Source organism: Bufo gargarizans, chromosome 2, assembly GCF_014858855.1.
Source record: "Bufo gargarizans isolate SCDJY-AF-19 chromosome 2, ASM1485885v1, whole genome shotgun sequence".
NCBI classification, from domain to species: Eukaryota; Metazoa; Chordata; class Amphibia; order Anura; family Bufonidae; genus Bufo; species Bufo gargarizans.
Window position 1 is genome coordinate 172,980,245 of NC_058081.1, and position 12,454 is coordinate 172,992,698.

Here is a 12,454-nt window from a genome sequence, read left to right on the forward strand (position 1 = left end):
GCTATCAAGGCTTGGAGATGACTGATTTAGCTGATGACCTAGCATTTACTTCTCCGTATCCAGCTTGATCAGGAGGTCTCTTCTGGGGGATGGTTCTGACGTTACTACTAGGGGCTCGTCGGAGGTTTTTCAGTCAGTAGCTATGTGCTGAGACTTGTACGGCCAGCAGATATGTGCGTGCTTCAGAGCTGATTTATTAGCTGTACGTCTCCAGGAGCGGCCCTCGTTTTTCCAGATCACATTCTTCTGTTAAAAGCTAAGGAGAAGACGGGATAAGACCTGTTATGTTTTTGAACATCCAGAGTAGCTCGGCGGGCACTCTGACCCCCATCGTAACTAGCAGTAGCGTCATCGCCTTGTACTACACTAGCTTTTCTGTGGGACCTTGCTAGCCGACATTCCCCACATGCATGACCCGGTCACCAGTTCCGTGGACCAGTAGGCATACTGGGAACACCCCACAAGGCCTGCTGTTTTAGAGGCGCTGAGACTTATTTGCAGATTGTCTCTTGTCAAAATCACTTAGTCATTTCAACCCTGCTCAGGGCATTTCAGAGTGCTTTCCTTATCTTGCAGGAAATCATTTTCTTTTTCACAAAGTTAGGGAATTTTTGGGGTTGCCAGTGTTACCTGGGCCTCCGTACACACACAATTGGTCTTGCAATTTTTTTTGTCACTATAAAATCACCATAGAAAACATACAGGGAGGCAATGTTATCAGTGGCTGATGCATAAAGGGCCCTTTACATGGGTCGAGAATCGCACAGAGCATAGTAACGCTCTTATAGCTGTGATCGGGTGGTGTAAATGTACCGCCAATTGACCGGTGAACGAGCGCAACGCTTGTTCATCAGGTAATCCAATTGTTCGTGCGCATGCAAAAATTATCGTTTACCGGCAGTAGATTGTGCTGTGTAAACACGATCCTCCTGCCGGAAAACTCGAACCCTTGTGGGGGTAGAGCGATGGTGTTAGCGATCGCTCCTCCCCATACTGTGGAGGAGATCACTGCATGTAAATGCAGAAGTCTCCTCTGTAAGGCTGGGTTCAGACCTGAGCGTCTTACAGCGCGTACGATCGCGCTGTAAAATGCCAGACGCCCCAAGAAGTACATGAGCTTTTTTGGGGCGTCTTGTCGCGCATTCCCGTACATAGACTTCAGCGGGAACGCGCGACAATGGGCGTTCGCTTGTCTCTGTATGCGCGATTGCAAACTCCCGTACAATCGCGCATACAGAGCGTACGTTCAAGTACGCTCAGGTCTGAACCCAGCGTAAGTGATCAGCAGATTATCAGGAGGGAACGCCTCCTGTAATATCATCCCATGTAAAGGGACCATGAGTGTACATAGAGAGATAGCGGTCAGTCACTGATAACCCCTCATTCCTGTACTGATAGCACTTCACAGGGCTGCAGATATAAATGTAAAAATTACAAGATTTTCTGATCCTCTTCCAACAAAAATATATATCAATCTGCTCAGCTTCTCCTTCTCTATAACGGGGATGCTCAACCTGCAGCCCTCCAGCTGTTGCAAAACTAAAACTCCCAGCATACCCGGACAACCTACAGCAGGCTCCAATTAAAAAAATAAATAAATAAAAGTTGTTAGGACGCCCCCCCCGGGCATTTTATATTCGACATAGACTTTCAGCTAACATTTGTAGTTGGCGTTTTTACCGGGAAAGCCTAGGGAAAGGCCTCATGCACACGACTGTTGTGTGTTTTGCAATCCGCAAATTGTGGATCTGCAAAACGCAGATGGCGTCCGTGTGCGTTCCGCAATTTGCGGAACGGCGCAGACAGCCATTAATATAACTGCCTATTCTTGTCCGCATCTTTTGCGGCCCCATTGAAGTGAAAAGGACCGCATCCAAGCCTCAAAAACTGTGGACCCATTCACGTTCGTGTGCATGTAGCCTAAGCAGAATGTCATAGCTACTGTGTGTATATGTGTGATATATATCCTGTTTATAGCCCCTTAGATTAGGGGTACACGGTGGTTGTGCAGCACAGTGTTCGCAGTATCACATGTATGTGAATGTGTTCATGTTATACCTTTTCTACACAAATCATACCGTTTTTGATTTCACGACTTGTATATATGTCGTGCAGTCAAACTGTTTGTGTAGCCTTCTAAGTGCCTGTTATACTCGGTCAAGTCAGATTATTATGACCACCAGCTAATATCCAGAGTAACCGCCACGTGCGGCACAGACAGCAGCTAGATGGGCTGGTAGGTATCTGGAGCCATGCAATACATCCAACAGCTGCGAGGGTAGTATTTGGAAGTCTTGGTCGTGGCCTTCCAACCAATGTTGGACATTTTCAGCCATATGAAATGTCACATTCAGCATATATGGGTGTACGTGATCTGCAAGAATGGATTCATAGCCAATCAGTTGAACGTGCCTTCCACGTGGTTGAGTGGGCCCAGAGATTGCCACAAGAACATTCCCCAGGCCATAACGCTAGCACCACCAGTTTGCGTTCTTCCAGAAATGGTGGCAGGGTGTTTTGTTCTCTGTTTCTGTCGTGACATGCCAACATCTGTCCGATGAAACGTCCCTCATCAGAGAAGGCGACCCTTTGCTAGCCCTCGGAGATCCAACAACGATACTACTGTGAAAATTGCACGGGTGCAGTGATCATCCCATCTGCTCCGGAGCAATAGGGTTCGCTGAACAGTTTTAGACCCATGTCTGGTAGCCCCCTGGTTGATTGTGGTGATGAGCTGCCCCACGGTAATCTGTCGTGCACCTTCGTAGCTGACATTCGCCTCACATCAATGGCACGTCTCTTATTGGCAGTGGCGCATTTGTCCACTCGGGGTACACGTTCACCACAGCAGCACGAGAACAGTGCACAACTAGCGCAGTTTCAGAAATACTGCCACCCTTGCCCCTTTTTGCAACTCTGATGAATTGCTCCCTTTACCCATGACCGCAGCGAGGGATATGTGAGCAGACAGCCTATCACACGCCTTATATACCCACCGAGCCAGGTCACGACACACGACTTTCTTCATCAACTGCGTTGAAAGTAGGAATTGGTCGTAATAAGGTGTCCTATCATCCCGCTGAATACTTAGATTTTTCTATTTGTCTTTTAGGTTGTATTTTACAGTTTTCCCCCTGTTTGTTGTGATACTGTAATATTGTTTGCTTCATTCTTGACTTGGTAGTCTCTACCGGAGAAATGTCTGAAGTCATTACTGTTTTCTACACACCATCTGGTGCCAGAGATGACTGCTGCATAGTGTTTCTGGACGGTGCGACTAGCTTGCCAAATTATCCCTACTGAGCTCCGCTCTGCAGTTTAGTTGTATAGACGGTGGATTTCTTCTTATCTGCTTTAATGCATGTAAAAGTAAGGACACAAAGCAGTTCCATGTGCACGAAGCATACGGTGGAACATGGACTACAGTCTGGATCCTACTAATGGGCATGATCCAAACACTTGTCCTGCATTTGCACAGTTTAGGATTATCTAAGAATTGGGCTACGTGCACACGGTCGTTGTGTGTTTTGCGGTCCGCAAAACACGGGTGGCGTCTGTGTGTGTTCCGCAATTTATGGAACGGCATGGACAACCATTGATATAACTACCTATTCTTGTCCATTTTGCGGACAGGAATAGGACAGGTTATAATTTTTTATGCGGACAGCACACGGAGTGCTGTCCGCATCTTTTGTGGCCCCATTGTAGTGAATGGGTCCGCATCCAAGCCGCAAAATCTGCGGCTCGGATGCGGACCAAAACAACGGTCGTGTGCATGAGGCCTTAAAAGGGGGAAAAAGGTAATATTTTTGCGCTTTACATACCTCTAGGTTATATGTATCTTAAGTAGATCTGCAGGAATAAAGTGTACTTCGTTTTATCCAGTGCAGTTCCTGTACCAAGTTACTATAAGCAGGGTTCCCTTACGCTAAGAGCAGAGAATATGACCGCTCATAACACAAAGGCCTTATGCACACGACCGCATGCCGGCCATGCCCATTCTTCAGACCGCAGTCTACGGGTGCCAACTGTCTGGACACGGACCCGTTCACTTGAATGGGGTCCGCAATCCGCACCACAGAAAAGTAGTGCATGCATTACTTTTTTGCGGTGCAGACAGAGGCACAGACAGACCCACGGAAGCAGTCCGTTCCACACCATTTCTCCTGGTTTACTGATCCATTCAAGTCATACGGTACTTGCAGGCTGGTGGCTGTATATTGCACAACTGCTGTTTTAAGGCCTGCCTATGGTCGTATGCAAGCACTACTTTTTTGCAGTGCAGACCGTCCGATGCAGATCCTGGACCCCATTCAATGGGTCCATGTCCGCAGACGGCATGCACAGGGTAGGTGCCCAGGCATTGCGGACCGCAGTTAGCACGGGCATAGTCAGCACGCGTTACTGTACATGAGGCCTAAGGTTAAGTTCACATGGGCAAAATCTGCTGTGGATGATGACCGTTGAGTGTACGTTTTCTTGGGCAAAATGTGCCACCGATCAGAAAGGGAGAACAAGGGATTTCTGCAGCAAAAATCCACATTCAAAACACCATCATCATCCTCCTCCCTTTCACATAAATGTAAAAACCTTGACCATGCGCTATGAGAAATGCCTGAGAAGAAGCAGATGTGCTGTTGGTTTTCCATAGTCAATGAGAAATAAATTGATGGATTGATGGGTGTATCTGGCATTTCCGTCACCAAAAAAGACCCGTTTTCTGCTGACGATTCTGCTACTAATCGGTCACTTATTTTTCTGCTTCGGGTTTTACTGTGTGAACACAGCCGAAGGGGATATTCCTATGTAGTGGATATACTGCAGTAAAGTGATGACATCTCATCAGCCTTCATCCATGTGGCAGTTGACATGTGATGCGGATTGTCAATCTCCTTCCTGTCGCTTTGTGTAGCTTATACCCTTTGCTTTGCATGGAGCGGAATCTGCAGTAAACGTGAAACCTGCAGCGTTTGCTGGGTCACCTCGTCAAAGATCGCAGCAGATTCTTTTTCCACCATGTCTGGATTAGCATTCTACTGGACAGGAATTCTTTTGTGGTTAGATACCAAGCAGTATACAGATGCAGCAACGGAAATACCTTTAGTGGGTCATCTGTCACCATAACCTGATGCAGTGGTTGCATTGGAGTGCCTGCTAAAATCTACCCCCATAAGGGTCCTAACGCATATGAATGTGCACTGGGGTTTTTTAACCAGTAAATAATAAAAGCCCCCCCCCCCCCCCCTTTGGACCACTTGCAGTGTTTTATGACTTTTTATTTTTTTTGCTATTGTTTTCTTCACTGAGTTTTTCTTGTGTGAAAGCACCCTAAGGCTCTGTTCACATTAGCGTGATGACAGCTAGGCCAAAGCGGCTTGCTGTTTTCTTGCTGTCATAAATACCAGGACCGAGCATAACCGCAACTGTATAACAGACCTACATGAATTGAAAAACTCCACCGAGAACACTTACAGAAAGCTTAATTAAATTAAAGATGCTTAAAATCCATATTTTTTTTATTTTTATTTTTTTTTCTAGCAAAAAAATTATATAATTTGAAAAAAGGAAGTGTTTGTGAAGGAGGCCTTATGTATATCTGTCCTTTCAAAGGGTTATTCCCATCTCAGAGACATTTAGTAGCATATAGCTAGGATATGCCACCAATGTGAGATAGATGCAGGTCCCACCTCTTAGACCCACTCCTGTCTGTAGAATGGGCCCCCCTAAAGTGAAGGAGAGTACACCGAGCAAGTGTGGCTACCCTCCATTCACCTCTGTAGGCATTTTAAAAATAGCTAAAAGTAGTGGCTCGGTGAATGGAGAGGTGGTAGTGCATCCATGTTGGACACCCCATTTATTTCTGTGGGACCTCCAAAAATAGCATGCTCTCTTGATTATTTTCAAAACCCCCTATAGAAGTGAATGGAGAGAGCGTGCATGCACAATGCACTCTATTTCACTTCAGGGGCCCCGTTCTGGAGATGGGTGCGGATCCTATTTATCTGCCACCAATTTATGAGATGGATATGTTCCTTTAAAGGGAATCTGTCACCTATTTTGACCATATACAACCGTTAACATGGCAATGTGCAATAAAGTACCTTCATTGCAGCATGTGTCTTCTTTCTTTTATTCAACTTTTCATTCAGATGAAAAAGCGATTTTTTTTTATTTTTTATTTTTTTTAAAATATATATTATTATTATTATTATTATAATTATTATTATTTTTTTTTTCTGATATGCAAATTAAGTCTCAAGGTGCCCAGAGGGGCGTGATTACTCTGCTCTAGTGCCCAGTAACGCCCCTCTGCAGTGCCCAGCCCGCCTTTCTTCCAAGCCCAGCACGCCTCCTAAGAAATAAATGTACTCCCACATCAGAGCCGAACGGCGCCGCCCCCTCCAATACGTCATTTAATTAATTCACTGCACCGTCCTTGCTCCCTCCTCTCATGGCCTCCGAAATCCCGTGCAGGCGCAGTATCGCTGAGTGCCTGCGCCTGTACGATACTCCTGCTCCAGAGGGCAACAGCGCTCTGATTACGTCACTGGGCTCGGCGCATGCCCAGTGACACTATTGAGGCTGTTGCCCTCAGGAGCAGGAGTATCGTACAGGCGCTGGCACTCAGCGATACTGTGCCTGCGCGGCATTTCAGAGGCCAGGAGAGGAGGAAGCAAGGATGGTGCAGTGAATTAATTAAATGACGTATTGGAGGGGGCGGCGCCGTTCGGCTCTGATGTGGGAGTACATTTATTTCTTAGGAGGCGTGCTGGGCTTGGAAGAAAGGCCGGCTGGGCACTGCAGGGGGCGTTACTGGGCGCTAGAGCAGAGTAATAACGCCCCTCTGGGCACCTTGAGACCTCATTTGCATATCAGAAAAATCGCTTTTTCATCTGAATGAAAAGTTGAATAAAAGAAAGAAGACACGTGCTGGAATGAAGGTACTTTATTGCACATTGCTATGTTAACGGTTGTATATGGTCAAAATAGGTGACAGATTCCCTACGTTCTCATGAGTTGAAATCCTGTGGATTTTCTGTCTTGATTCAGGATGAGAAATCCACAGTGTACTGTAGCGCCAACATGAATGAGATTATAGCAAATCCATACCACACCACTAAATACCGATACGAGCGTTGCAGAACAAATCGTCAGAAGGTCCGTTTTTTGTTTCGGATTTCGCCCTTTGCAGTGCATAACAAGTTTAACTTCTGAAAGTAAACAGGGAATTTCAAGTTATTGACTATTCACTGGCTAACATTTAGATCGGTGGGGTTCCTGCTGCTGGGACCCCACTAATCCTGAGACTAGGAGCCCTATACCCCACAGGATCTGCAAAATGAATGGAGCAGGAGGTCGGGCATGCTCCATTCATCTGTGGATAGGAGAGAACTTGAAATTACAGGAAGGATATCATAGGATATCACATTGATATGGAAGCGTTGGTAGATAAAATGTTCCAGGTCCTATACTAAAACTTCTTGCTCTCGTTTCAGCTTGTGGTGGACCTCATTAATCCACTCATGGTCTATTTGTGTGAGTGACAAAACGTTCTACAAGCGGATATGAAGCGTGAGGTTCCTTCAGATGCACCAAAGAGACCGGAAAATCTGAAAGGGGTGTTGCTGAACCCTAAGTGTGCTGGGACAGCAAGGGCCTTCCCAGCAGACGTGGACATGATTGCAAGTAAAGTAGGTAATGAATTCTCTCACTGTTGCAGTGACTCTAACAAGCAGCAGAGGACCTTAAGTAACAGCGGCACAGATCAAGAGAAGGGCCTCGTTCGAAAAAAGAGGAGAAGCCAGCAGGCTGGTCCTTCCTTTACCCAAAGCTGTGCTGGTAAAGAAAATCAGAGACTGTTAGAGCTAAGACTAGAGCCCCAGAGTGACGATGACAATGATTCTTCCTTTAGCGACTGTGTTTCTTCACCTTCGTCTAGCTCACATTTTGGGGACTCCGATACAATGACTTCCGATGAGGACAAGGACAACCCTAGACGTTTCTCCCCTGCAGGAGTAAATCCTACAACTAGAACTCCCAGTGCGAGGGCTCAGAAATGGCCTCGTCCCCCGTCAGACTCTGTGCCTATGCTAATGAAAAGGCCTTGTTATCAGGTGAGCAGCTTGAGGAGGCCTGTCCATCGAAAGACTTTTCTGAAAAAGGGTTCAACTCAGAGGACACAGAAACAAAAAGAGCGGATATTACTGCAAAGAAAGAAGAGAGAAGTGCTGGCAAGGCAGAAGTATGCTCTGCTCCCCAGTTCCAGTAGCTCCAGTGAGAATGATCTCAGCAGTGAGTCAGCCTCCAGTTCTTCCACTGATGGAGAAGAAGACCTATTTGTTTCTCCCGGGGAAAACCACCAGAATGGTACAACAATTCCCTCAGGTAATATTTGTCATTTCTATTATTAATTCAAGCAAAAGAAATGTGTCATCAAAAATGTAATCTGCCAGTTAAAACAAGATCGTAATATACATAATTTTTTCGAGTCTGTTTGTATTTTCTGATTCGTAAAGTGATTTTTTTTCTTTTTTTCTTTTTTAAATGTTTCTGAACATGATTATGGGGGCGGCCATCTTGCCTGAGCTGTTCTTAACAGCATTTAGAAGGCATTAAGAAAATTGCTTTATGGCAGCCCCCTAGACCATAGACACAATATTCAGGTGGGGGACCTCATTGACCTCTATGAGAGAGTTTTCTAGGAAGCTCTGTGACCTGTGCAGAGATCATTGTCAAAGCTTATCTATTCTTTCCTTGTAGAATCTCCTATAGTGAATGGAGGATCTTGTATTATCTAAACACAGAGGTGATATCTGTCATTCTAATCCTGCCTGTAATGATAATCAGATAATTGAATTAAAGTGCTCTGTACAGAACAAGAAGTGGCGCCTCAGGGCTCCAGATGGCAACCAAAATGGTTGCAAATGCGACCTAGAATTGTTAAATGGCGACAAGACTTTGTAGTCTTGTCGCCATTTGCGCCTAGACCTCTGCCGCTTTTACATTACTGACATGGGACGCGCTGCTGTCAGCACGTGTCATGTTCTTCTCAGCAGCACAGGGGAGAAGGAGGCAGTCCCTGCCCCCTGTACTGCCGCTGCCACCAATGGGCTGATAGCCGGGAGGAGGAGGGGAGGGGCTATGGCCACTGCGCCACCAATGAATATTGTTTATGCTTAATTCAAACGCAGGCTGTGGGGCAACTGAGGGGTTAATAGCGGCAGATCGCAGTGCGCAGTCATAGAGACTGGGTGTCGGGTATGGGATATGTCCGGCACCCGCAGCCTGCGTTTGTATTAAGCATAAATGATATTCATTGGGGGTGCACCGAACCCCCCCCCCCCCCCTCTTTACCAACCTCAGCATTATAAAGTAAAATCATTAGTATGCCCCCATCCCCCAAGTATTATCATTGGTGGCAGTGGCAGCTTCCAATCGGAGCCCCAGCAGTGTAAGCCTGGGGCTCCGATCGGTTACCATGGCAGCCAGGACGCCATTGAAATCCTGGCTGCCATAGTCGGCTCCATGCTGCTGTGTGCACAGGGCTAGCCCCTAAGGGGGTAAATCGGTATTAAATAAAAAGTTTAAAAAAAATAAAAATAAAATTTTTTAAATCACCCCCTTGCCCAATTTTACATATAAAATATAGAAACAATAAAAAAAATTACATAGCGCCACGCTGGAAAAAGTGTGAACTATTAAAATATTTAAAAATATCTCCTATGCGGTGAACGCCGTCACAGAGGGGAAAAAAACAAAAAACGTGCAATTTGCTATTTTTTTTGTCACCTTGTCCCAACAAAAATTAGGTTAGGACTATTCTATTGTGGTCCAGACGTTCCATAAAATGTGGAATGCACGCTTCTTTTTTGGTGTTTATTATTTTTTTCTTCTACGTGGTATCGAGTATCGCAATACTTTTTTATGGTATCGAAATAGAGTCAAAATTTTGGTATCGTGACAACCCTAGGTAAGACGTGTTTTTAGTTTTTTGTTTTTTTTATTATACCGTAATTATATGTATTTAAAGTTTGGCGACTAATTTTTTCAGGTTAGGAGCCAATGGCTCCTTGATATTTTTTTTAGTCTGCAGCCCTGCGCCTATTATTAGTCTTAGCGGCCATTATGAAAACTCCAGGATAAGGGACATGGAAAATGAAAAATAATATCACCAAAAGTTCTTTAAAAACATGACTTAAATATTAGGTAATTTTCTGATGACACATTCCCTATAAATCAGGCGTTCCAAAGGAACCATATTACCACTGGTTAAAAAGGGATGTCGCAATGGATAGGTAATAAATACATAGGGGCACATTTATTAGGACCAGCGTTTTAGACGCCATAACTGGTGGTGGATCTGCTGGAGTTATGAAGAGGTGCCAGCCTCTCCTAAACTTAAACAGGCATAGAAAATGATTAAGACGGGGCTGTCGGTTCCTCCCCTGCCATGCCCATAATTTTAGAGCTGGTGTGAGCAGGGAGAAGTCCCATCTGCGCCTGAAATACGCCCATATAGGCGTATTTCGGTATAATAATCCCCATTATCGCTAGGCTTCTGACTGCTGGAGCCCCCACAATCACAAAAGTTTCTTGTGTGATGGAGTGGTGTATGACCACCACTCCCTTCACTGTCTGTGGCATTGCTGGAAATAGACGAGTGCTATATGGCTTTTTTCACCCCAGGGACATGAGAACCCCTGTTCCACAGAGCAACCAGTTAGGCCCCTTTCACACGGGCAAGTTTTCTGCGCGGGTGCAATGCGTGAGGTGAACGCATTGCACCCGCACTGAATCCCGACCCATTCATTTCTATGGGGTTGTGCAAATGAGCGGTGATTTTCACGCATCACTTGTGCGTTGCGTGAAAATCGCAGCAAGCTCTATTTTGTGTGTTTTTTCACGCAAAGCAGGCCCCATAGAAGTGAATGGGGCTGCATGAAAATCGCAAGCATCCGCAAGCAAGTGCGGATGCGGTGCGATTTTTCACGCACGGTTGCTAGGAGACAATCGGGATGGGGACCCGATCTTTATTATTTTCCCTTATAACATGGTTATAAGGGAAAATAATAGCATTCTTAATACATAATGCATAGTACCATAGGCTGGAGGGGTTAAAAAAAATAATAGTTTAACTCTCCTTAATCCACTTGTTCACGCAGCTGGCATCTCTTCTGTCTTGTTCTGTGAGGAATAGGACCTTTGATGACGTCACTGTGGTCCGTCACATGATCTTTTACCATGGTGATGGATCATGTGATGAGCGTAGTGACGTCATCAAAGGTCCTATTCCTCAGAGAACAAGACAGAAGAGATGCCAGCTGCGCAAACAAGTGGATTAAGGAGAGTTAAACTATTTTTTTTATTTTTTAACCCCTCCAGCCCTATTCTACTAAGCATTCTGTATTAAGAATGCTATTATTTTCCCTTTATACCATGTTATAAGGGAAAATAATAGCAATCTACACAACCTTGAACCCTGAACCTGAGCTTCTGTGAAGAAGTTAGGGTCTGGGTACCACATTCAGTTTTTTATCACGAGCGTGCAAAACACATTGCACCCGCGCAATAAAAACTGAACGCAATCGCAGTCAAAACTGACTGCAATTGTGTACCTACTCGCGTGGGTTTGCCGCAACGAATCCAGACACGCTCGTGTGAAAGAGGCCTTAGAATCAAATTTTTTAGTTTTCTTCCACAGCAATTCAAATGGAAGAGATTGTGGTGTTTATGTGGCTCGGTGTTCCTATAACACTGTGCTTCCACACTACTTTAGTAGGAAGTGTTGTCATAAGGACAAAGGCATAGAAGTCCCCCACCAGACTCCTGCAGCTTGAACCAATAAAGTAGAACAGATGACCCCAGCTGACAATCCGATCCCTCGATCAACATATTGCATTAAAGAGAATGTGTCGCCTGCCATTTTTTCTGCCAGTTAGTGACAGTCTTTTTTTATCTTTTACTATATCTTCTTTGCAAGATTATACGGGCAGGAATCTTGCCTGAGCTGTTCTTAAAGGGAATCTGTCACCAGGAACTGCAGTATGACACTAGTCTGGTATGGTTGCCTGAGCTCATAACATCGATACTTGTCTTAGGTTGAAAGTGCACCGAGCATGGGCCAAAGCCACTCGGTGCACCCCAGCTCATCCACTGTGCTTTTCTAGTCTTTCCCCATCCAGTTGATTGACATTGCCAGGCATCCTAATTGTAATTTCGTGATCCTGTTAATCTACTTGGAGGCCGAGGAAGTGGAGCAGAGAAGTTAGGTGCACCTAGTGACTTTGGCCGTTCTTCAGTGCACTTTAGACCTCATTTGTATAATAAAATGCGATACATCTCTGGAATGCTGCCACAGATGGTAATAAAACCGGTTTTTAATGTATTCAGCTTAGGTAGCGCGATCAGACAGCATGTACGGTTTCATACTGGTGTTGCTATTAACTGATTTCCT

At 45.2% G+C, this 12,454-nt stretch overlaps 1 protein-coding gene across 5 annotated transcripts in view; it reads left to right on the forward strand.

Moving 5' to 3' along the window:
- The window catches only part of RNF111 (ring finger protein 111), a 61,796-nt gene that overhangs the window by 9,050 nt on the left and 40,292 nt on the right, over positions 1–12,454 (forward strand). For all 5 annotated transcript variants that reach the window (XM_044279708.1, XM_044279710.1, XM_044279711.1 and 2 more), the window contains exon 2: positions 7,497–8,385. In XM_044279708.1, the coding sequence (XP_044135643.1) occupies positions 7,566–8,385 (820 nt within the window). In that variant the 5' untranslated portion in view covers positions 7,497–7,565. The remainder of the gene's footprint in view (positions 1–7,496; positions 8,386–12,454) is intronic.